The 25,736-nt window shown below is 39.8% G+C and overlaps 2 protein-coding genes across 13 annotated transcripts in view; one reads left to right on the top strand and one right to left on the bottom strand.

Annotated features, from left to right (window-relative positions):
- NT5C3A (5'-nucleotidase, cytosolic IIIA) overlaps positions 1-6,278 on the bottom strand; it is a 32,307-nt gene extending 26,029 nt beyond the window's left edge. For 2 of the 5 annotated variants that reach the window (XM_068204106.1, XM_068204096.1), the window contains exon 1: positions 6,024-6,278. In XM_068204106.1, coding sequence (XP_068060207.1) covers positions 6,024-6,135 — 112 coding nt within the window. In that variant the 5' untranslated portion in view covers positions 6,136-6,278. Of the gene's footprint in view, positions 1-5,997 lie in introns of all 5 variants that reach the window. The other 3 variants (XM_068204115.1, XM_068204152.1, XM_068204121.1) reach the window with 3 other exon arrangements.
- Positions 6,279-25,736, top strand: part of BBS9 (Bardet-Biedl syndrome 9) — a 282,162-nt gene continuing 262,704 nt past the window's right edge. For 2 of the 8 annotated variants that reach the window (XM_068204070.1, XM_068204060.1), the window contains exons 1-5: positions 6,567-6,781; positions 7,851-7,971; positions 11,020-11,170; positions 12,328-12,392; positions 14,478-14,591. In XM_068204070.1, coding sequence (XP_068060171.1) covers positions 7,860-7,971; positions 11,020-11,170; positions 12,328-12,392; positions 14,478-14,591 — 442 coding nt within the window. In that variant the 5' untranslated portion in view covers positions 6,567-6,781; positions 7,851-7,859. Of the gene's footprint in view, positions 6,420-6,563; positions 6,837-7,850; positions 7,972-11,019; positions 11,171-12,327; positions 12,393-14,477; positions 14,592-25,736 lie in introns of those variants that run through there. The other 6 variants (XM_068204038.1, XM_068204045.1, XM_068204028.1 and 3 more) reach the window with 6 other exon arrangements.

The following is a 25,736-nucleotide window of genomic DNA, read 5'->3' as shown; positions in this document are numbered from 1 at the left end:
AAGCAGTCGCTGCAGATCAGCTGCTGCACAGTGCTGTGACTGCAAGAAGGCCAGTCGGACTCATGCCCTGCTTTTATTTTGCACACCCTCCATGACAATATCAACGACTCTCTTGCCCAGTCTCATCTGGCCTTCCATCGCTGCACGGTGGTTAGGAAAGGAAGCCAGGAAGAATGGCTGTGAGGCGTTCCTGCCTCTCAGCTGCGCTTAGCCTGAATTCAGCCTGTGCTTAGCAGAGATGTGGCTGCTGCTGGGGCCCGGTGCAGCAGGAGCAGCTCCAGCTGAACGCTCCTGACCGCAGCGGGGCAGCGGCCGGGAGAAGCCATCGCCGTGGGCCAGGATTCCCTCAGGGGACAGGTTCCTTCCAAAGCAGCGGCCACCGCCTCAGACACGGCTCGTGCCGGCGCCACCTGCTGCTCCCAGCCGTGTGCCGCAGCTCAACCAGCCCCAACTCCCCCCGTGAAAATCAATTACTCTCTGGCAAACGCACCGAAGCACAGCAATAAAAGCTAAGTCTGCTTCTCTTCTAGTATTTTTCCGTAAACTCTCCCCAGTAACAACCCTTGGAGGAGGTGAAGAGTGCACTGTAGTTCACTTGCACGAAATACACTTGTGTGTGCACACATGGGGGGAAGAGTGGTGGCTGATGGCTTGAACCAGCCAACACAGAAAAGAATATGTACTTTGCGTGTAGGATGTAATTCATGCAAGTGAGAATAAAAAGCAAAAGGCTGTGGTGGGATTTTTTGTGCGATTTATTGTTTGTTTCTTTGTTTGACTTTTTTAAAAGAAAGAACTGCAAAAGTTCAGGTATTTTGCAAGTTTCCAGTCCAGGCGTACAAAAATTGTGATGTTTTTACATTTTCAGGTACATTGCTATTGAATTCACCGCTAGTATTCTCCTACTTACAGATGCATGGGTCCATACCCTGGATCTCTAAAATGCTTATATTCATCAGTTTAGATACTTTCTATAAAAGCTGGTAGTTCTTGTTAACTCAAGACTTGTTAACTCAAGACTGAATGGTATGATTGGAATGCTATGCAACTATAATTCACAATATGAACAGATTTGCAATGATATGCGTATTCAGGCTAGAAACAAAAAAAATCCCTTATTACTGCTTATATTGTTTGACAGTTAAAGGTAAACATGTTTAAGACTTCCAGTATTTGCTATTGGTTTTAAGCTGTAAAGCGTTTAATAGAACAGATGTCATTATAGCCTCAACTGGTAAAAATGAGTTATCACAAACAGGAGAAAAATAACCTAAAAATATTACTTAACACATAGCAAGCCTTTATTCAAAGGTAAATATATTTCAGAGCAGAATGAGTAACTGAAAGATTGCTTTTCTGTCTTGGAGAAAGACTTTATACAAAAGATAAAAGAAAGCAGCAAACAAGCTCTTCTGAGCCTAAACCTACAATTTATATTGTATCCTGACATGTCTATACTGACAACTTGGAACTCAGTTTTCAGGTACAGATCATCAGTATGTTTTTGATAACTGTTATAAATTGCATAAATGAGTTCTAAAGAAACTAATGCAGAATTGTATATTTAATCTTCCCATGCCCATCTCTTGTAAGACCTACTGAATAAAAAAAAACAAAGGCAGCAGCAATTTCAGAAAATTAAAATCTACTTCTGAAACACATAGTTGCATTGCAGGATCAGCTTACTATACTAAATGACATAAAATACTAGTATGTACATAATTTTGACAATGAGAGAAGAAAACAATAGAATTCAGTGAATTTTTATTCTCCTGGGATACAAATTTCCTAATTTTCCAACTGAATTATTTTACAGAGAGAATAAAACCTGTTACTAGTATCCAAGTTGTATCAACATGCATTGTCCTTAGGGTTTTTCCTGCCCTGTGAAAACTTGCTTTACAAGCCACATGTTAGGTGACTTATATGATGCACAGTGCAGCCTGGTATCGTGCATTATCTAGGTGGCATATATTGCGATTATCTCTGCAAACAGTGTGTGGGCAAAACAACCTTGTTTTAGTAATTGGTGTCTACCACCACCAATTGATTTTTCTATTGAAGAATACAGTCTAAACAAAACCCAGGGTTTATAGAAATAGTTATACAGCACCTCCAGTACTCATATCAAATTTAACTGGGTTTTAAAATGTTAATAATAATCTAAAAATTATTGTAATACTCTAGTAACGTAAGGGCTCTCGGTCACGTGTCAATAGGTAGCAGTGGTATTAGGTCTCAGGAGTTCTTTCACTTTTCACTACTTCGGTTCATACATCACAGCACCATTCCTTTTGAACAGTATTATTCCCAAATGGATCATATCACTGCATGGCTCTTGAGCGCATCCAGACAATGACAGTGTCCTGCAAAGGCTTCATTAGAGGGAGTCCATCTTCCTTCCATTTCCCTTTTAGTGATTCCAGTTTACTCAATCTCAAACTCTTCTTCAGCTCTGAATAGGCATAAGCACATATGAAGGAGTTGCAAATACCAACCACTTGGACTCCTGAATATGTATATACACATTATGTACACATTACCTACTCCTCTGCTTTTGACTCTACTGGGAGGTCAACCTGCCAGAGTAACGTCACAGTTACTATAACAACTAGTTACCAGCAACAAGACAAGAATAAAGAAGTGGTGTGTGATTGCTGCCAGTTGTATCTTCAACTGTGGCACAAATGCTCTTATGCCCTATGAAACAAGAACACAGTCTCACCAGAGACTGCCAGGTAAAGAAAATAATAATTAAAAAAAAATACACCCCCCAACGCCTCTAACAGTTACACTCACAGAATATGTTCCTTTATTTCTTAGGCAAGTAGATAAATAGCAGTTACCTTGCTTCTTATTAATTTCCTTATTTCCCTCCAGGTAAACTCTAATACTACAAAAATCCATACATTTCTTTCCTTCTTTAACACAATAAAAAGTGCACTGTTCAGAGACAGCTGAGTGGCTGAAATGTTTCCAGTAAACAGAGAAATTGCTTTAAAGTTGATTTTAAGTTGTTGTTGCTGAACTTTGATACAAAGTCTCTTTTTCATGTAATTACAACTCTCACTTCAGGGGCATATTGGAGAAATAGACAAATGTAACTACACATTTGCCCAGTTTTCTGGAAAACAAACCTGAGGAAGTCTCAGTTTAAGGTATTCTCCTGTTCTGTTTTCAACAAGCTCTATTATGTTTCTTATTCTAAGAAAAGAAAAAAAAAAAGCACAATAAAAAGCTCCAAAACCAAAGAGCGAGGAACAGCTGCTGAAAAAAACCCCCAAGATTTTAACAACTTTATTCATGAAGCAGACAACAAAAGATACTGTTACTCCTCTAAGAAGCTTTTTCTTATGTTAACTCCATATTTTATTTCATTTGGGCTACTGCTTACAGGTGAATGTTTTTTGAAAGATTTAGGCAATGTCTTTCGCTCTGGTTTGTGAAAACCTGTTTTCTGCTGAGCTAATCAAAAGCTCAGCAAAAAGTAATCAAAAATTGAAGTCTATTGTCAATACAACTATTTGCTGTATAGGAATACATACCCTAATTGCAAACTTGTCCATGGCTTGAAGAATCCAAAAGACTGAACATTACTATAAGGTTTCATCTCTTTCTAAAATAGACTGGAAACATTTTCTAAGAAGTTACTCTGAAAATATAATTAATTGTTAACCATCTTTTTAAATTACAGTGAGCAACCTTGTGGCTAACTTTTGCTTTCACCTGACTGTGTAAACACTTACACAGTTTCAAAGAATTGGCAACGAGGCTGTACAAAGTAATAGCAGAAGGCTTGGAGAGAAGGTTGTTTCTAACCACACAGAGTGAAATGTCATGTGACCATTAGTATTAATGCCTCTGTTACTTCAGAAGTGGAGCTGAAGTAACTCTGTCTACATTCATGAGTGCCCAAGGGAAACTCCCTGTTTGCAAACTACACACTGTGGATGAAGACACAATATTAACATTTTAATTATAAATTTAAGCCTTTTTTATCGAATAGTAATTCTAAGGTGTCTCCATTAAGCTTAAATTTTTCCACCAGGCTAATTGGTGTGCTTAAGGAATTAATCTACTGAAATGTGAGCTAGATATTTAAGAATTACTTGATTTCATTATTCAGCAAGGAAAGAGGGTTACACTTTCCTACAATGTTTGAGAATCCTTTCCACTTTTCTTCACAATAAACATTCTTGGCATCATAATCCTTGATATTAACTTATCTTATAGATGTTCTATTTGATTTGCAAAAGTCCCTGTATTTTTAGCAGTTAAAGACAGCTGTATTTCTTACTTATACTTGGGTTTTATATTCATCTAACTTCGTTTTGACTAAGAAAAAAAAATTGCTGTAGTTGATTATAATGAAATAATTTCATTCATACAACTAAGGTGCAAATAGGCCTGCTCCCTACTGCTTTTGATAAAAATTATACATCAAGGTAATTCTGAATCTAATGTGGATATAAAACTAAAGTGTAATGTTCCCCAAAGAAAATTTGAACCAAAAGAATCTGCTGAAAATACAAGAACTATCCCATAATTCTAATCAAACACAGAAGACAAGCCTGGTATTGAAAGAAAATACATCTCAATAAGGCATATTGTTTCTTACCACCATCCTAAATTACACTAAGTTACAGACTGGAAAAAGCATCTTCTCCACCACAGCTCAAAGAAAGCTCTCTTGTCATAAAATAAAACTGATACAGTGTCTTGTAAATGACAAACATTGAATCAAATCTGCATTGGTGGATAAAAGAAAGTTCTTCAGAATTCAGCATATTCATATAAAACACATGTACACATTTTTGCCCATACTTGACAAACTCAATGCCTTGGTATGAAGTTTACAAAACTGTTTCACATATTTCAAAGAAATTGCACAGCCTGAATACATGTGTCCACTGAAAATACTACTTAAGAAAGAAGACCTGCATCTTTAGACCTAAGGATGTGTGGTAGCTGAAGTGGCAATCCAAACTTTCTGCTCTCCCATAAGCTGTTGGAACAATGCTTGGAGAAACTAAAAAACAACTAATTCCCCTCCTAATTGTTAGATGACATGGCTGATGACTAGAAACAGTATTTTTTTTTTCAACAGTAAATGATGCCTCTACAATTAGCAAAAACTCAAAGTAGAATTCTTCTTTGGACCCACGTTATCACAAACTGCACTGCATTAATTCCACTGGCAGGCATGGCAATGCGTGGCCAAGTGAGTACTTAGGCAGCTCGCAATTTACATACAGAATCCTAGCTCTTACTAAAATCTGCTTCCACGTGTAATTATAAAAATTCATCAGAGCTTTCAGTAAAATTCAGCAGGGGACATCACAAAATACCCATTAGCTAACATCAAGTGCCTTGACGATTTCAGTTCAATTTTTTGGCACGGCAGTGTCCAAATCACAAAATTTGACGGACTTCCACATAATCAGCACGTTGTCCAAAGTAAGATCTCTTACGACCCAGTTATTTATAAGCAGATATTTAAACAATTTCCTAAACAACAGGTTTAACAAGGGCAGCTAGAGAGAGCGAGCTCCATCTTCCTTTTATAGTAACCGTGAACAGACTGCGCTTCCCAGTTTCAACAGATGGTTGAACACGTGTGTATGCGTGTCCATTTTGCTTTTAAACAAATTGCAAGCAGGCTTGTAAATTACCACCAAGACCCACGGGTACGTTTGTATCTTACAGGTACATAAGGGCCGGACAGGGCAGGACGGCGCAGACCCTTCCCACACGCACCTTTTCCGTGCTAGTCGGTCACGCTGAGGTGGAAGGAACAGCTGCTCCAGCCTCCAGCGCCTGTCCTTACAGAAATCCCAAACTGAGCTCAAGGTCCCCCCTCTGCCCCTCCAGACAGCCCCTCGGGATATCCGCCCGGCTCCCCGGGAGCGGCCGTGGGGAGCCGCCGGCCGCAGGAGAAGGACAAGGAGAAGGGCGTGCGTCTGGGGGCCGAGGGACTCTCGGCCTCTTACCACGTACCATCTCGATGATCTTGGTCTTCTTACCCGTCTTCTTCTTCATGGTGAAGATGTACTGCGCCAGCACCACCCCGCCCACCAGCGCGCACACGCTGGCGCTCGCCACCGCTCCCATCTTGGCCACGGCGGTCCTGTCCATGATAGTAGTTCCCGGGGCGCCGGGAGCCGCTGCGGCGAAGCGCGGCTGCGCCCTTCGGTGTGGGCGAAGGAGCGGGATCCCGGCGGGGGCCCCTGACCGACCGCCGGTCGGCAACGACGGCGCCGCACGCGCCCCGCCGTCCCGGCCCCTCGCCGGCCGTACCACGCCACAGGGGGAAGGGGGAGGGAAAGGGTGGATGCACGGGTGGAGCTGGGCGCCTCGAGAGTAAGAGGTTCCTGTGAGAGGTTTGAAGAAGAAAAAGAACAAGGCATCGAGTCCTTAGGGTTGGTTGTTTTTATTTTTTCTTCTCTCAGAAAATACAAAAGTAATATTTCTCTTCTTTGCTCTTCCCCCCTAATACAGGAAGAAGTGAGAGAGCCCAACGGCCCATGGCGCCGCTTCCCAAACTACATTTCCCAAGCTCTCCCCTGGGCGGGGCGTGGGGCGGTGAGCGGTTGGTGCCGGCGGCGGGGAGAGGAGGATGCTGGAGATGGCGGCGGCGGCGGTGGGAATGCGCCTGTAGCCCTGCTGCTCTGTGCCTCGCCTCGGGCCGCGACTCAGCGAGGAGCTCTTGTGGGGGAGCGGGGCTGCCGCCCCGGGGCGGCTCGGACTGCGCTGTGTCAGGGAGCTGTCGCCTCCCGCCCAAGTAAGCCCCCGCCGGGCTCCGTCTCCCTTCTCCCCCTCCGCGGGGATGTGTGTCCGTATGTGTGTGTCCGTGTCCCAGGCTCGGTGTAGGTGCTGTGTGTGCTGCTCAGGGACTCTCTGAAGGAGAGCAGGAGGGAGTGAGAGGGTGTGTGTGGAGGGCTGCGCTGTGCCAGCCCGCACTCGGCGGCAGCAGGTTGCCTAGCGGGCATAGCGACGGGAAAAAGGTGGAAAATACGTGGTTTTGTTTGTCGGACTTGACTTCCTTGAAAGAGGAAAGGCGCGGGCTTGCAGGCTGCGTTTGTTCCGAATCCCGGCTTTTGCCCTTCTTCCCGCTGGAGCTGCCGGTGCATGGCAGCCCCTCGCCTCCTGTGCGGGCTGTGGGCTCGAGTGTGTCCGGGTCCATAGGCACGGAGCTGTGAGTTTTGAACTAGGATAATGTTATTGTCAAGCTGCCCGCAAAGGGATTAGTCTCCTCGCTCCTTCCATCCCCCCTTCTTAAAATAGCATCAGGTAGGGAGCAGAAAAGCTGATTTGTGCCCTGTATGACCGAGTTCTTTAGTCATGTCACTGGAGCATCTTCAGGGAGATTATGCGGTGGAAGTTTTGATGTTGTCTGTTTATGTCTCCATTTACTTGTCTAAAAATAATTTCTCTTGCAGAAGACTTGCATCAGAATTTTTGTTTTTGTTTTTGCTGGTACTACTTGGTAAGAGAAGAGAACTCAGTTCTGTGGCTTTGAAAATTTATTACTTAGTGCTTGTAACAGAAGGCATTTAGCATTTAGCAGTTTTTAAGTCTGTTATTTTGTTACATTTTCTTCATATAACTAGCAGTGTCTATAACATCTAATTCAACTAATGACTGTAAGATTCCTGAGGTTGTTTTCTGAACTGTATAACCAGAAACTTCAGACACCTGGAATTAACATTTATTTAGCTCACACTAGTGCAATGTGAAACTGAGAGATGTAATATCCTTAAGGAAACCTGTTGCTAATAAAGAAAAAGTTTTTTGTATAAACAATTGCATGCATTAGTATAAACTTTAACAATGGTTTGTTTCCTTTTCAGTAAAGAAGAATGTCCTTGTTTAAAGCTAGAGACTGGTGGTCCACCATACTTGGAGAAAAGGAAGAATTTGACCAAGGCTGTCTGTGTGTTGCTGATGTTGATAATAGTGGCAGTGGACAAGGTAAATTCAGAATTAAAATTACTGGCTTTTACGCCACACAGTTATAGGATTGCTTTGACCAATGGATGGTGAAAGCTTGATAGCCAGGCTAGTTGGCTAGTTAGTTTTAGGTCTGCTATCTTCAATGTGTCCTTGTAGGCTTAAAAAGACAAATTTGGTGCTCTCTTTTTATATTTGTATGCTGCTAAATATGTTAATTCTTGCTTGTGTTCACTAGTAAATTCTCTCAAGTCTTATTCCCTCAGTGGTAGATATTTTTAAAATAAAGAATTTTCAGTTAGTCATGGGAGCAAACACATTGTGACTTGTAAAAACCTAAGGAGAGAAAAAAGGAAGGTGAGAGCTAAAAAGTTAAGAATTAAAAAAAAAAACAAATAAACAACTCTTTTGATCTGGGAAGTAAATGACTCTGCTTGACTAAACCCTGCGTTTCTGTGTAGTCTTTAATGATGTGAAATGATCTTTGCTGTCAGGGAGGGGTTTTGTGTATTTTTAAAAATGAATAAATTCTTGGTGTCTTTATGATATCATGCTCACCTTGGAATTTTGTTTTTGCCTGTCTTTTAAATAACACCAAGGGTGGTGATTCAGCCACTTCCCCTGGCAGTCTCTTCCAATGCTTCAAAACCCTTTTGGTGAAATTTTTCCTAATATCCCATCTAGGTTTTACAGCCCCTGGTGCACCTCTAAGCCGTTCACTAGCTTTGTTGCCCTTCTCTGGCCATGCTTTACCACCTTCATGACTTTCTTGTAGTGAGGGGCCTAAAAACTGAATACAGTATTTGAGATGCAACCTCACCAGTGCTGAATGCAGAGGGGCAATACTTCTCTGACCACGCACTTTCTGATACAAGTCAGGATGCCACTGGCCTTCTTGACCACCTGGGCACATGCTGGTTCATGTTCCAGCTGCTGTCAACCATCACTCTAGGTACTTTTCTGTTGGGTATCTTTCCAGCCACTTTTCCCCAAGCCTGTTGTGCTGCAAGGGGTTGTTGTGACTGAAGTGAATGACCTGGCACTTGGCCTTGTTGGACCTCATGTGATTGGCCTCAACCCATTGTTCCCGCCTGTCCAGATTCTGCCATAGAGCTGTCTTACCCTCCAGCAGATAACCCTCCCACCCAACTTGGTGTCATCAACAAACTTATTGAGGGTGCACTTGATCCCCTCATCCAGGTTGTTGATAAAGATGGTAAACAAAACTGGACCCAGTACTGAGCTGGGGAATGTCACTCGTGACTGGTCACCAGCTGGATGTAACTCAATTCACCACCACTCTCTGGGCTCAGCCACCCTGCCACTTTTGTACCCAGCAAGCAATACAGCTGTCTAAACTGTGACTATCCAGTTTCTCCAGGAGAATGCTGTGGGAAATGCTGTCAAAGGTTTACTAAAGTTGAGGTAGACAACATCCATGTCTTTTTTCCATTAAGATGGTCACCTTGTCATAGAAGGAGATCAGCTTGGTAGAACAGAACCTACATTTCAGAACCCCGCTTGCTGAGGTTCTGAAATGATCCCCTGGTTGTCCCATACAAGCTGAGTGATGGCACTAAAGATGATATGCTCCATGACTCTCCCTGATACCGAGGTCAGGCTGACTGGCCTATAGTTCCCTGGATCTTCCTCCTGACCATTTGTGTAGATGGGCATCACATTTGCTAGCTTCCAGTCAACTGGAAGCTCCTTGGTCAGTCAGGACTGATAATAAATGATGGAGAGTGGCTTGGTGAGCACTTCTACTCTCAGTGTTCCTGGGTGGATCCCGTCTGGCCCCGTAGACTTGTGTTTGTGTCTAAGTGATGTAGCAGAATTCTGACCATATCCCCTTGCATTATGGGGGCCTCATTCTGCTCCCTGTTCCTGTCTTCCAGCTCAGGGGCGGGGTACCCAGAGAACTACTGTTGCTCTGTTGAAGACTTAGACAAAGGCAGTACTAAGTACCTCAGGCTTTTCCTCATCCTTTGTTATTATGTTTCCTCCCATATCCAATGAAAAATAGAGATTCTCCTTGGCCATCTTTTTGTTGCTGATATATTGACAGAAATGTTTTTAGTCTTTTATGGCAGTAGCTAGATTAAGTTCTAGTTGGATTTTGGCCCTTGTAATTTTCTTACTGCATAACCTTACGATTCAGCAGATTCAGCCCCCCTGATTCAGCTCCCCCTTCTATCAAAGGTCATATCTTCTCCTTTTCCTGAATTCCAGCCAAAGCTCTGTGCAGCCAGAATGGTGTTCTTCCCTGCAAACTTGTCTTTTGGCACACGAGGATGGCCTGGTCGTGTACCTTTTAAGACTTTGTTACAAATGTCCAACCTTCCTGGGCCCCTTTGCCCTTCAGAACTGCCTTCCAAGGGACTCTGTCAACCAGTCTCCTAAATGGGTGAAAATCTGCCCTCAGGAAGTCCATGAGAGCAGGTCTGCTGTTTCCCCTCCTTCCTTCTCTAAGAATTGAAAATAAAATTTTGTGATCGCTGTGCCCACTACAGCCTCCAACCATCATATCACCTACAAATCCTTCTCTGTTCACAAACAGGAAATCCAGTGGGGCACCTTCCCTAGTCGTGTAAGGCAATTATCTTTCATACACTCCAGAAATCTCCTAGACAGTTCCTTTCTGCTGTGTTGTATTTTCAGCAGACATCTGGTAACTTGAAGTCTTCCATGAGAGCAAGGGCTGGTGATTGTGAGACTTCTTCAAGCTGCTTGTAGAATATTTCATTGCCTCTTTGTCCTTGTTGGGTGGTCTGTAACAAACTCCAACCATGATATCTGCTTCATTGGCCTTTTCCCTGATTCTTACCCATAAACACTTAACCCTATTGCTGCCATCACTGGTGCTGACAGATATCCACGTATCTGCAAAAATTGTAATCACTAAAGTTAGACTAGAAGACAGAGCATAATGAACATTAATTATGTCAGTATTCTATCTTTTTAGGGTATTATTTGAAGCACTCTGCAGCAAATTGAATTCCACATGTGCCTGCTATTGTATTGTGTAGTATCCTATGTGTTGTTTTTGTTTGTTTATTTGTTTTTTAGATAAAGTTATTGTGGGTAGTTATAAGGGATATCTCCGAATCTTTAATCCACATCCTGTGAAACCTGGAGATGAAGTACAACCTGAAGACTTGCTCTTGGAAGTGCAGTTGCGAGAACCAATATTGCAGGTGGAAGTGGGAAAGTTTGTTTCGTAAGTAAATGGCAGGCTATGGTGCTGTTTATTTAAATCTTAGATGTGATTTTCTTCCTTTGCTTTGGAGGGTGAGTTTTCAGTTTCTAGATGGCCAGCTATTAATCGCATCTATGAATCTTATAATATGCATTTGATCTGCTTCTTGAATCATCTTCATATAAGAGAATTTTTACTTCAGGTATATATAGAGGATAATCTTCCAAGTAGTTATAGAATTTTTAGAAGTATGTAGAACAGGAAAAACTTAAAGTTATCTTTTAAGATGTTAAGAATACTTGACTAACTTGTTATGGTCTAGGATGTAATATGGTCAATTATTTCCTGTTTGATAGACGATAGAAGATCCTTAATTCCAATGAATTTAGTAGAAACAAGTGGCCCCAGGTAGAGGAGAAATACTGTGACTCTAAGGCAAACACCTCATAGTTAATTGGCTGTAAGAGAATCTGCTTAAGAGAACTTTATTTTAGAAATTAATTCTTGAAGGATTCATTTTAATTTTGAAATGAACTTCTAATACTGTAGCATGAACCTTATTTAAAAATGAAAGTAAAACCTGTATTAACCATGGAGAAGATTTGTGCTCTGAGATCAGAGTCAAGTACTCATGGAGTGACCCTTTGCAGGAATGATAATATCTTACTCTGTGAAATGAGCTAAAACATTTTCTGTATTAACAGGACAAGTACTTTGCTAGAAATACTATTTGTGTTTGGAGGAAGAGGAATGTGAGAGTTTGAAGGTTCCCTGCAGCTAGTACAAAAGTGGGTTTAAAAAAATAGTAGTGTCTGATATTGCTGAATAATGCTTGTTTGGAGGGATGATCTGCATATTGTCCCTCCATGAAGGATTAACAGCACCTTATTTCAAATGAGTTTCAAACTAAACTGGGAAAATAGTTGGGTTGCTCTTCATATTTGAAGCTCAAATATGTCCTTACAGGATTCATTTTGATTTTGAAATTAATTCCAATCACTTGAGCATGAATTTAGGAACATCAGTACTTCTGAGTTTTTATGCTAGCATCTAACACCCAAACCTTTGCATTTGGCCTACACATGAGAGCAATTTCAACATGTTTATTGAATTTTTATCCTGTATGAATTCTATTTGTATTTATCTGAAAATGATGGTTTTTATACTGTTCTTTACAGTGGTACTGAAGGACTTCATCTGGCTGTGTTGCATTGCCGAAAACTCTGTGTGTATGCTGTTTCAGGTTAGTTTACAGATCCAAGCTTTCCAGTAATTTTAAGTGTATTCTAAAGTTTGGATTAGGTTAATGTTAAACTTGGTATATACAGTGTTTGCTCATCATCATTGAAGATTTGCAGTCATGTTCTTTCACTCAAGCCCATGTATGAAGAGGAGACATTAGTAATTGGGTTTAGCACAGGGTTGATGATCTGCTCCGTGCCTGAGATGCTGTGATATGTGTGATGATCTGTGGTTAGCAGTGATTGTGAGCAGCTAGTTCTCATTATGGTTTTATGAATTGGTGTTATTGTTCAACGTGCTAATGAACAAATTGTTTATAATGCCAACCTACTCATCTCTTTAAAAATAAGGAATTACGATTCTTTCTGAACTCAGAAGTCCAGATAATTTTTAGAAAGCCAGAACATTGGTAAGGTAGCCCATGAGAAGACAGGAGGTTAATACTGGTAAGAAGGTGAAACCTCTGTGTTTTGTCTTAAATCCTCTTTCTTCTGTAGCCTTTGGCTGGAAATTATACATTATGTATTCTCTGTGTATGTGAAATGCCCAGTCATGAAATACATATTCTGTACTTTGATTTTTTTTTCTTCTATATGCTCAGAGCAAAGCACAGATTTAAGAGATCTATTAATGGAACACCCATCTTCAAAATTCAATAGACAGCATAGTGTTGTTTATTTTCTCCATGCAGGGAGACACTCTGTGATTATTTTCATTACAAGAGCATGTAGACTTTTCATACTAATCTGTAAGCATTCATGCTTTAATGGTAATTTCTGTCATCTGAATGGGTACTCTCAGACTAGCTCCTGTGAGAAATAACTGTCATTACTTCTTTATGCTTTTAAGGCAAATTACACTTTCATATAGTGGAATCTTTACTTACTTTATACATGTTACCATATCTGTTATTCATAATAAAAATCATTATGCTGCTTCTTTTGACAAATGAAAGGATCCTTCAGGGCTGACTAAAGTATGGCCTTAATATTGTATTGCAGTCAATATACACAGACTGATTACTTTCTAACTTGTTTATCCTGAAATGTTGCTGATTATCTAGTTACTACTCAGCAGGCTTTTTTCCCCTCATGTCTATTCCAGTCTTTTCCCTAATGTGGGCCTGCTTTAGGGGTGATTGTTTAAAACTGTGTTTGATTTGTTTGGAGAAATTGCCTAGAAGGTTAGCATAAGCTACAAATCTTTCATAGGATGTTGTTTAAGTTGTTGTTGGAATAATATTTGTATAATTAAAGCTGTGGTAGGATTTAGTGCAAAACACCTTTTTCCCAACTGATGTGACTTTCTCAGAGGATTTTGTTTGTTTACTTTTTTTTTTGTTTGCTAATATTAGTCCTTAAGTATTACTTTATGTAATGAACTTTACTTTCTTCAGGGGATTCAGGAAAAACTTGATTCTCGAAAGAGGAACTTCAGTTTCTTTAGAAAGACTCTATTTTCTGTTAGTTGCTTGAAGGAGTCAGGGAGTTAAAATTCATGCAGGCCTTTTCAAAGAATGTGACACATATTACAAAATTATTTTTGTTACCATATGTTTGTCTTTTATCTTTGCATTTCTAATCACTCCTTTCAATTTCAGGCAAAGTAAAGGCAAGTGGTAAGTGTGCCTTAAACACAGCTTTGTCAAATTGGAGCTAATGACCAGCTACAGCTTAATTTGCAACAAAGACTATTGCAGCTGAAGCTGGTTGTTGGATATAGTATATTTACCAAATAGCTAGTGAATCATAAGGATGCCCCTTTGAGCAGGGGGAGTCAAAGCTTTTTTTCTGATCTTAGCGGTGTGTTCAACACAAAAAATACGTTTATATAATAAAATCTTAGCCTTTTGTGAGGTCTTTATACCATGTGTAGTATAATGAGACCTTATTTCTGGTTCTGACTTCTAGGAGTTTTGTAGCTTGGTGATTTTTTTTTTCAGAAAGCAGCAGTGTAAGCCTACATATCTCAGAAATCACTAGAAATTAAGTTGTATTTTCTTCAGGTTATTTACACTGATACCCCTTTACTTCTTCCACAGTGTGTGTATCAAATTAGTAAATATTTACCCTTTGGGTTTTTGTAGGAACTCAGGGGAATGTGGAGCATGGGAACCAGTATCAGATTAAACTGATGTATGAGCACAATCTTCAGAGAACTGCTTGTAATATGACTTATGGCCCATTTGGTGGTGTAAAAGGTAAGCTCCTTGTATATTCTTTATCATTAGTTGTTTAACTGAATTTTGAAAGGCAGCATGATGCTGTTGTCTAGAGGAAAAACATCATTCTATTCATGATGATACTTTTTATATGATGCATATTGAAAATAACTCAAGTTGAATTGAGTGAAAAATATGAAATGCAGAGTAGCTGTTTTCTCACATTTTGAACTGGATATGAGTTTACAAGAATAATACTGATTTTAAAAAATGTGACGAAATTCCTGACTCTTTCCTTATGCACCAAGGCTCTTCAACATCTAAAAAGAATTGTTTTATACTGTGCTTTAATTCTATTTTACTTTTCTGCGCTTGCTTATCCTGGCCAAGTTAAAAAGTTCACATCTTCTTTTGCTGAACCTAAGGTATCAAGTGTCTTGAAAGCTATGTAATGCATATAATGTAATGTAATATGTAATGTTCTAAAAAACTACTTAAATTTAGATTGGGAAAATAGAACAGTGGACAATAATAATTATGTTGTGTTGGTAGATTTGAATGAGTTTAATAGGTATCAGTATTTTTTGAACTTGTGGGCTTGTTTTTGTGCTGTGATTTGGAAGCATTTAGATTGGCTTTGCATAACATCTCCTTTTCTTCAGAAGTAAAGATTGCCCAAAAATATTTGGGGGGTGGCAGTCATCAACAAAAATAGTGTCACTAAACTGTTGGCAGAGTGATAAGTCACGTTCTGAGGCAGAAAGTCTCCTGCATCAATATGGCAAATGTAAGTAGACAGGCCCTCAGTTCTGTGTCTGTAATAACCTTCCAGTAATAGTGCTACAATGTCTTAACTCAAACTCAGGCTTGTTCCTGGGCTTGAATTCAGCTGACCAAAATCTTCACTAATTGAAGAGATTTTCACCTGTTAATTTCTTACAGCTACCTTGGGGAAAATGGTCAGCTCATGTGGGTGAGAAGGAATAAGGGCTATGAGTATCTTGAGGAGTGAGTGTATATGGTATGGGCATATTCCTGTTAAAAGCAGAATGACAATACAGAGGTTCCTAAATCTGAGAACAGGGAATGATGTTCTCTGACATTCTACAGTGGAGTTGCAGTAACAAATGTATAGGGAATAGTTAACTGTTGTGAGTGTCTGGACCAGTTCAGAAACAATAAAACAAGTAAACATGTACCACCATGCAGTTCTGTAGAAGAAATTCTCTGGATTTTTGACATGCATGTTTGTTTACCATGGAGGTCTAAGTAGAGGTCTGACTACTAGCTCAGTCTTGATGCCAGACCTGTCTCATGAGCTGTGGTGGAAGCAAGTAATCTGATGGAGAAGGTGTCTTTGCAAGCTAGAGAGACAGGAGGTAATGTTTACCATAGAACCTACTCAGCAAGCCAAACACTTTTCAACACCTAGGATGGTCAAAATGAGGGCCAATCCTGACAAAGCAGCAAGAATAGCAGAAGGAATTCTGGTAAGTTCTGTAGACTTTCCTGAGTTCTCTGTGTTAGCATGTTATGCTAATTACCTTTTCCATTTTCTTCACCATGTTCCAGTTCACATATGTGTGTTTTTTGCTGTCGGACAAAGAACGATCTCAAGTCATAAATAATCAAAGAAGGCAGGGGCTTATGTTATGTAATGAATAATACATATTCATATTGTAAGATCAAGATGCTTTCTGTTTAAGACTAAAATCTAGGAAAATTATAGTGAACGTTCAGTTACCTGATAGGAGGCTAGTAAGGCATGTGTTGAAACATCAGAGAAATTGTCAAAATGGACACTGGGGAAAGTTCTTTTTGGGAAATGAGGGAATTTTCTTTTTTTTTTTTTTTGATAGATATCCTGGTGTGAATGTTCTTTTTATGTGGCTTTCCTGGACTATCTGACTAGATTTCTTAGGAAGTATATGCTTTTAATCTTGCCCAAACCTTTTGCAGTGAATATATTTCACTTTTTTAAAGCATCATCTTGAATATCTTGTTCTGTCCTTGAGGCTTATGAGGGACACTATTGTGGTTTTATTTCCATCTCACAAGACCAGCCAGGGTGAACCAGAAAGGACAGCAATTGCTGTTAATTTTAGGAAACAAATGCCTGTCCTGGTCTAGCCTGCCATGCTGTCTATGTGTATCTGTGTTTGGCAGATGTTCTGGTGTGCCATTGAGAGTCTGTAAGTAAATAAATGTGTATGTGTTTTTTTTTTTTTTTTTTTTTTTTCAACCATCAGCCTTCCACAGGCTTCTCTGGAATTCTTTTCAGGCATCTGCTCACAGTGTCTCTCGCCTTCAGTAGAGGTTAATTAATGGTGGTGCTGTAAGCCTGCAGCAATGAGCTTGCTTTGCTAACAGTCAGCCTTGTGCACCACAGTCTGGAAGTAGAATAAGAAAATACAGGGAGAGGATTTGCATTTCTTGCAGTCTGTTACTACTGTGACTAATATGTGTCTTACTGCTATACTCAAGCATTGACTTTGAAACAATGTGAGAGTGACAGAAGCCCTTCACAGGTCATGTTCACAGAACTACTGAAGCAGATGCAGGAGAATGGCAGTTGAACAGAAGGAGGAAAGCATGCATACACGGGAAGCATGCTGTGGGAGTGTTGGGGAGGAGGGTGAATGTCAGTCCACCAGGAACATGATTTTTCATTTGAGTAAGCAAAGAATGCTGTAGGAGGTGACACAGAGAACTTGATCTATGAAGTTGCTCAGTCTTGCTCAGATTTCTCTTGCTGAAGGTTATGTTTTTTTTCTTTTTATGGAGCTCTTAATCCTATACCTTTGGTGGTAAAGCAGTGCATTCTACTCAGCCATAGGATTTAACACTAACAAAAGAAAAAAAAAAAGATTGAGTTTGCTGTCCTGAGGGGTAGGGGACAGGTGAAAAGTGAAGTCAGGACCTTGAACTTCAGGCAAGCAAAATTCCCACTCTTCAAGGAGTTAGACCAACCCCTGTGAAACTGCCCTCAGGGACAAGGTGTCAGAAAATGGCCAATCTTTGAGGATGCCTTCCATAGAGTGCAAGAGCTCAGGATCCCCAGGAGTGAGAAATTGGGAAAGGAAGGCAAGAGATGGACTGATGCCTGAGTTGAGACCTGCTGGTCAAGCTAAAGGGCAAGAAGGAAATGCATAGCCAGTGGAGACAGGGAGAGGGGACCTGGGAAGAATATAGGGATGCTGTCTGGTTAAGTAGGGATCGGGTCAGAAAAGCCAAAGTACAGATGGAGATGAACTTGCTGAGGGGTGCAAAGAACAACAAGAAAGGTTTCTGCAGGTACATTAGCCAAAGGAAGGTCAAAGGACACAACACTGGCAAACTGGCAAGAGTGGATGAGTGGAAGGCTGAGGAACTCATCAACTTTTTTGCCTCAGTCTTCACTTCTAATCTGTCTTCTGAGGGGTAGTAGGGGAACAAGGTCTCACCCACTGCAAGGAGAGATTGGTTTCATGACCACCTGAGGAACCTAAGTCTATGGGACCTGACTGAGAGGCATCCCAGAGTCCTGACAGAATTGTCTGATGTAGTTGCCAGTCTCCGTGGTTTTTGAGAAGTCATGGCAGCAGGTGAAGTCCAGGGTTACTGGAAAAAGAGGAACACTGAATGCATTTTAAAAGGGCTGGAAAGGACCCCCCAGGAAGTAGTGACCTGTCAGCCTCACCTCGATATAAGGAGGAAATTTTTTTACAACGAGAGTAGTAAAACACTTCAGGTCAGATTGGATGGGGTTCTGAGCAACCTGGTCTAGAAGATGTCCCTCCTCATTGTGGGGGAGGTTTGGACTAGATGACCTTTAAAGAACCCTTCCAACCCAAACTATTCTATGATTTGATAATTTTAATCTCTCTGGAGTTGTTTCATGTGTTCAAAATACATAAAAAAACATTGCTAGGTGTGTATTGCATTCTCATTCAGCTTTCTTCAATGTAAGATTTTGTTGTTCTGTCCCTGCTAGTTTAGGGCAAGCTTAGACCCTTAATAATATTTTGGTCTATTTGACAGCACATCTCTTTGGCTGAAATCTGATGGAGATGTAAAACATAAAATGTACAACTTTCACTTCTCAAGTGTTGATTTTTTTGTCTCTTATAGTAAGAAAAAAAAATATTAGTGTTTTCTCTATGGGGAATATTGTGAAGTAAAGAAACTGATTTTGTAGCCTTGTTTCTAAATTTCATACTTGCTGGTGTCAGATTAATGATTTGATCTATGAGCGATTTTCACATGCAGAAGAATTGAGACAAATGCTCTCATAACAGGAACAGATGAAAAACCAACAAACTCATTTATTCTCATAATAGAAAGTTGAAACCTAAGTTAAAGAAGCTATTAAAGCTGTAGAATAAAAATCCCAAAGACTGAGAAGTTGGCCAGTGGCTTGCATAGATTAACTGTACATTTTTCTTAAAAATAGCAGAGTGTGAATTGTGGTTGTCACCACTAGATGGTTCTCTTACAACATTTACCGGTCAGCATTTCTAAAGCTGCATTTATTCTTGAGCTGATTCTACAGGTGTATTTACTGCAACACTTAGTGAGGTATAGAAAGCACAAAAGCACTTTCTGAAAACCTCTATAGCTAAGAGTCTTATTGATCGAAACAAAATGTATTCTGGTGATTGTAGAATGTTAGCAAAAAGGTGAAATGAAATTGATTCTTTCAGCAGAACTGTTACTGGCTCAGGGGTGTGAGAAATAACTATGAAATCCCTTATAAGTTTAGCTAGAATTCTAAACAAAGCTAATGGAAATGTTTAAAAATAGTAAATGGAAAACACCTACAAAGATGAAAATGTAGAATTCAAGCATAGTGTAGGCAGAGTTGATTGTGACTTAGAACTTTAAAATCTGTGGCAAAGGATTATAATGCAGATCTTTACATTTCTTTGCTGCTTTAGCAATATGTTTGTTCCTTGCTGTCTGTAAACACTGATGCTAAAATGAAAACAAGAAACTATCAAGAAGGGACGTATAAAGATCAGCTATTAATTTTATATTTAAAAAACCCAGTATTGTTAGTCTAGATTTTCAAAAGTTGAACTTAACTTTAAGACACTGCCTTTGCTGTTTAGAATGCATATCTCCTTTTCAGATTTCTGAGCTGTTCCTCATGGTCTTAGAGCTGTAAGTTGAGTTTGTCACCCAGTGCTCCAATTCTAGCATATGGGTCATTTTAGAAAGGATGATTCATGATAAAATCATGAGTCAGTAGTGCTGAACCCTGGTTTTCAACCAAGTGAACTCTTAACCTAGCCACAAAATGTCACAGCCCTTAAGTAATTAACATATTGTAAACTTCATGGTTTACTTCAGATATAAAATTTAAAGACCTTGAGGGTACTCTACCTTAAGCTGTCTTTTTTTCCTTTATTAAGAAAATGAAGGTGAAAAAGCATATATCTTTAAGATTTATGTTGCACCTTTACTTATGGTGAATACTCAGCTTTACAAAAATTTTACTTTATATAAACCCATTCATCCCATAAGTTTTATAAGGTTAGGTTGTACTATTATGGCATCATGCAATTATGCCACCAGAGACTGCTCTGCTAAGAATTCTACTGTCATTATATGAAGTGATGTTTGCTGATAGCTTAAATTATCTTGGAAAGTATTTTCTATTTTCACATCTGTAGTATGTTCTGAGTCTTTATGAGTCAAATACCAATGATCTGGTATTTGGCTTAAGCTCATAGTTTAAGATGAAGAGCTCATTAGAGAGATTAAGTTTGGAGGCAGCCTGGGCTGTTGCAATCCTGCCTGGCTGAGTTTGTGATCTCAAGGAGCATGGTCTTGGCAAGAAGTAAAGTCAGGACCCTGAGCTTTGGAAGAGTGAACTTCCAGATATCTAAGGAGTTGGTGAATGAGATGCCCTGAAAAACTGTCCTTAGGGACAAAGTAGCTGACCAGAGCTGTCACTTAGAGCACAAAATTCTCCATCCCAATGTGTGAGAAATCAAGCAAGGTAGGGCAGACACCAGCATGGATGAACAAGGATCTAGTCCTCAAACTGAGAAGTAAGAAAGAAATGTGCAGCCAGTGGAAACAGAAGACAGGTGATCTGGGGAGAGTACAGGGATATCTTTCAGATGTGTAGGGATGGGATCGAGAAAGTCAAAGCACTGAAGGAACAGGAATTGGGGAGGGATGTGAAAAATAACAAAGAGCTATCCTGTAAGTGTACAATGTCAGAAAAGAAAGGCCAAGGAGGCCAATAAATGACAGAGAACTGGTAACAACAGATATGGAGAAGACTGAGGTACTTAATGAGTTTTTTGCCTCAGTCTTCACTGGCAGTCAGGTTTCCCACATCTCTCAAGTCCCTGAACATCTAGTGGGGGTTGGGAGACCCAAGTTCCTCCTGCTGTAAGCAAAGAGCAGGTTTGGGACTACTTGATGAAACTGAATAGCCACAAGTCTGTGGGGCCTGATGACATGCATCTCAGGGTCCTGGGGGAACTGCCTGATGTTGTTGCAAAGACACTCTCCATTGTATTTGAAAAATCATAGCAGTCAGGCAAAGTCCTGGTAACTGGAAGAAGGGAAACACCTCTACTAATTATAATAAGAGTAGAGAGGAAGATCTGGGGAACTAACTACAGACTAGTGAGCTTCTTGTCTGTGCCTGGGAAAATTATGGGGCAGATCATCCTGGAAGCAATGTTAAGGCACGGCTTCACTAAGGGCAAATCCTATCTAACCAATCTGGTGGCTTTCTGTGATGGAGTTACTGCAGTGGTTGACAAAGGACAGTGAATGGATATCATCTACCTAGGTTTCTCTAAGGTGCCTGCCTCTGGGAGATAGCCTGAGGGACCTGGACAGGTTGTGCTTATCAGCCCAGTGCTGTCTGGGACACCTACGGCAGGCAGTGTCGGATGGTTTGACATGGGCCCACATGGCGTCTTTAACTCCAAACAGGAGAGATGTGGATTTGCTGGATATACTATTTGCTGGATAAGGAACTGGCTGGATGGATGCAGCAGGAGAGTTGCGGTCAATGGCTCTATGTCCAGGTGGAGGCTGGTGACAAGTGGTGTCTTTGTCTTGGGGCCAGTGCTCTTCAATATCTTTATCAATGGTCTAGGCAGTGGGATTGAGTGCATCCTCAGCAAGTTTGCAGATGACACAAAGCTGTGTGGTGTGATTGACAGGATGGGATGCCATCCAGAGGCACCTGGACAAGCTTGAGAAGTGGGCCCATGGGAACCTGACGAAGTTCAGCAAGTCCAAGTGCAAGGTTCTGCATATGTGTCTGGGCAATCCCAGATGAATGAACACTGATGGGGAGATAAACTCATTGAGAAGAACCCTATGGAGAAGAACTTGGGTGTTCTCATGGATGAAAAGCTGGATGTGAGGCAACAATTTATGCTCACAGCCTGGAAGGTCAAGTGTGTCCTGGTCTGCATCAAAAGCAGTGTGACCATCAGGGTCTCCCTTGTGAGACCCCCCCCTTGTGAGAACTGCTGCTTGCAGATCTGGAGTCCTTGTCACAGGGAAGACCTGGACCTGTTAGAGCAGATCCAGAGAAGCTCCACAGCAACAATCAGAGGGATGGAACATCTCTTTTCCAAAGACAGACTGAGACAGCCGGGATATTTCAGCTTGGACAAAAGGCTCTAGTGGAGAGCTTGTTGTGGCCTTACAGTATTTAAAAGGGGCTTACAGGGAGGAGGGAGTGTGACTTTTTACAAGGGCAGATAGCGATAGGACAAATGGGAATGGTTTTATACTAAAAGAAGAGAGGTGTCCCATCCCTGGGATTTTTCAAGGCTAATTTGGACAGGCCCCTGAACAACATGACCTAGTGGGTCCCTGCAATGAGAAGTGACATAAACTAGACCAGGTTGCTCTGAGACCTGTGCAGTCTTATTCTGAATATTTCCAGGGATTGTGCATCCTCCACCTTAGTGCACAGCCTGTTCCAGTGTTTTCTCACCCTCCTTGTTAAAATAGTTCTCCCTTATGTCTAATTTAAATCAATCTTTTTTTTTGAAAGCCTTTACACCTTGTCCTATAACAGCATGCTCTCCTAAAAGTTTGTCCCCATTAATAATTTAAAATGTTGTACTTGGCTGGTAAATCCTAAGTGATAGAATTTTTTTTTTTGATGATTGGAAGTCACTGCTGATTGAAAGCTTCTGATAAATAACTTCAATGTTTTTCCATTGTTAAAAGAGAGAAATGGAGTGAAGCAAGTGAACTCGATATAGTGTTTTAGTTGAGAATTCCTTTTCTTATTCTTCTTTATCATGCAGTGTACCTCCAGTTCAGTTTCTAAGGCATAAATCTGGTATTAATCTAGAAATAGTCAAGTCTTATTAAGCAATATTCCATATTGTTTAGTCTTAATAAAGTTAAAACAATGTTAATTGAAAAACAGTGAGAAGGCGGTTTTTTTGGTAGATAGGTAGTGATTGGATTTTGAGCCAATATTGTTAGATTTTGTGATTGATATAATTTGGTCTTAATTTTATATCATTCCCATGTTTTGTTTTTTATGGTTGCACCAAAATCATGTAGGCGTAGTTATTTTAATTAAAATAATGATTAATTGGATCTGTTCTACCTGTGCAGAATTTTGGTTAATCAATTTACCATTGTTGACATTAGTTGTATGAGATAGTAGTAGTAGTAGTAAACTATTTTAATGTAAAAATATTAAAACTCCTTATAGATGCATAATCACACAGAGATTAGTTGAGATAATTATCAGCTGCTTAAGAATGAATTTACATATTGGCACAGTAAAAGATTTGCAGGGAATGGGCATTAAGTAAAACTAATTTTTGACTCAGTGCAAATAAATTAATATTAAATCATAATTATTTTTTATCATCTTTTCCTAACGTGATGTTTAGATAATTAGTGCTAAAGTTACCTTAATTTTGTACCTACAACGTACAGAATAAACAATGACCTGTGCCTTGACTTTGTCATGCCCATATTGAAGGGATTTAGACATGGTATGTTTTCCTGCCTGTAGAGAAATCTGAGAAAGAAGACAGTAGTTTAGAAAATGACTCTTACTCCTACTTTACTGTTTTCTGTTGGGTGGGTTAGGACTTAGCCATTTTATACTGTTAGCTTAAGTCCTTCTACATCTTGAGAAACAGTCAATGTACTTCTTGTGCCTGGCTGTTCTTAAAAAGAGATTTACTGATGTGGAGCCTGCTTATAGGAAATGATGGTATTATGCTTTTTATAGTGGAAGAAAAGTGCCCTTATTATTTCTTTGAAAAAGTTTGCAGATCAGGCCACAATTTCATTCTTTGCCTTGTTTGCCTTGAGTCAGATGTGACTTATGTTTGAGGTAAGTATGTGCAATAAATTTCTGCTGAAGTAATGTGAAGAGTAGAGAAGGGCTTTAAAGTAAAAACAAAGCCACTGTTACTTGAAACTTAGGCAGCTTTACAGATTACCACATAAATTTCCTGTGGTCAGTTGTGCATTAGACTGAATGCTGGGCAGGATAGTAGCTCATATATGAACAGACAACAGTGTGCAAGGAATGAATACTAAAGTTCTGTGCTTTGAGGCCTGGCGAATGAAGTGCAGGTTTCCTGAGCTGCTCTCCGAAATGCTTAGGAAGTGTGTGAATGATCACATGCTGTAGGAGGATGCCCTTTCCCAGGTGAGGATGGAGTTCTGTGGTTGTTCTTCAGGGTGTAAGTGGTACATTAAGGTGGATGTATAAGCACTCTGAATACTTCCAGTTTTCTTTTCCGTTAAAATTTTTTTTTTTCAATTTTAAAGATTTTTTCATCTTTTGAAGAACTAAAGAAACAGCAATTTGATAGCTCACCAGTAGGGGACACAATCTGTAGGGCTGCTCTTGAATAGAATACTAATTTTATTTAGTGACAGGCAGAAATCATAGTTTAATAACTTTGCTTTCTTAGCTGCTGAATTATTTTTGAATGGCATTTAGTTACAGATAATGGTTTTGCACTGCAAAAGCACTGTTACTGCTTTGTGTGATTCCACACTTGCATTATCTAATAGTTAAGTAATAAGTGAGTTAACCACAGTTTTCTATAACTCTTCAAATGAGTTGCTAAATGATTTAGTATTGGATCCCCCTAATAAGCACAGGCTTTCAAATTTACATTTTTATCTGAAACCTTAATGCCTTAAGTCAGCTTCCAGAGTAGTTCAGATTTTTTAAAGTTGATTCATGGATACTCTACCAATAAAAGCAGATAATAAAACAATAGCAAAGGGAAGGAAAAAAGAAAATACAGCTTTGACATGAAAATGTTACAAGCAGAAAAGTGTGAAAATACCTTGAACCTATCCTTTTCTCAGCAAATGGCTTTGAATTCATTTTGCTTTTATTATTGCACTGGCCTAGAGGCAAAGTGTGTTTGAGTGTTACAACAAAGAGGCTGCTATGGAGGAATTTTTTTAATAATGAAATACAACATATGCATAAACCATGCAACCTTGTAACAGGAAACTTTGTGAGGAGGGTAGACTGTGTTTAACTTTTCTACAATTCTGCAAGAATAAATTTTATTAGGTGTTAGTAAAAAAAAAATTATCAGCTGAGTTTTATGCTGTAAGGTTAAATGATTCTTATGACTATGTTTAAACACTGGAGCAGTATAAATTCAGACTTTGATTTATTGGCTAGTTCTGTTAAGAAGCAGAATATTTAACTGTTGCCTTCCTGTTAAATTGCTTCTGCATAAGGACAGATTTTTGGAAAGGTTTGGGATTTGAAATTTTTTCGTGGAATAGATCTGGTGATGACTACTTCTAAATGGTTTCTCACTCAGCTTTGGAAAACTGTTAGTGTTTTGTTTTGGTTTTTTTTCCTGTTAATAATTGAGTTAGAACCTCTTCTCTAAATTGAACAAGTGAATGGAAAAATAATCAAGGAAAATGTTCTCTGAATCTCTTACCATCTGTTTCCTCTTCTTAACAGTAATGATAGTAGCCTAATGATTACAGCCTAACTGAAATAAAGGGTCTCATTGCCTTCAGTTGGCCAGAACTTTGCCTCAATTATGAATTCCTAGATAAATCTTCTAATCAGCAATTTTTTTAAAAAAAGAACTATCATTTAAATGATGTAAAATCAATTGCAGAAATACACAACTTTGGGAGCAGTTGTATATGTAAGTGAAAGACTTGTTTTTCAAAACTTTGGTAAATTCT

The sequence above is a fragment of the Anomalospiza imberbis genome, chromosome 1 (genome assembly GCF_031753505.1).
Source record: "Anomalospiza imberbis isolate Cuckoo-Finch-1a 21T00152 chromosome 1, ASM3175350v1, whole genome shotgun sequence".
Lineage (NCBI taxonomy): Eukaryota > Metazoa > Chordata > Aves > Passeriformes > Viduidae > Anomalospiza > Anomalospiza imberbis.
Note: the sequence above shows the minus strand (reverse complement) of the source record. Positions and strands in the feature narration are given on the sequence as shown.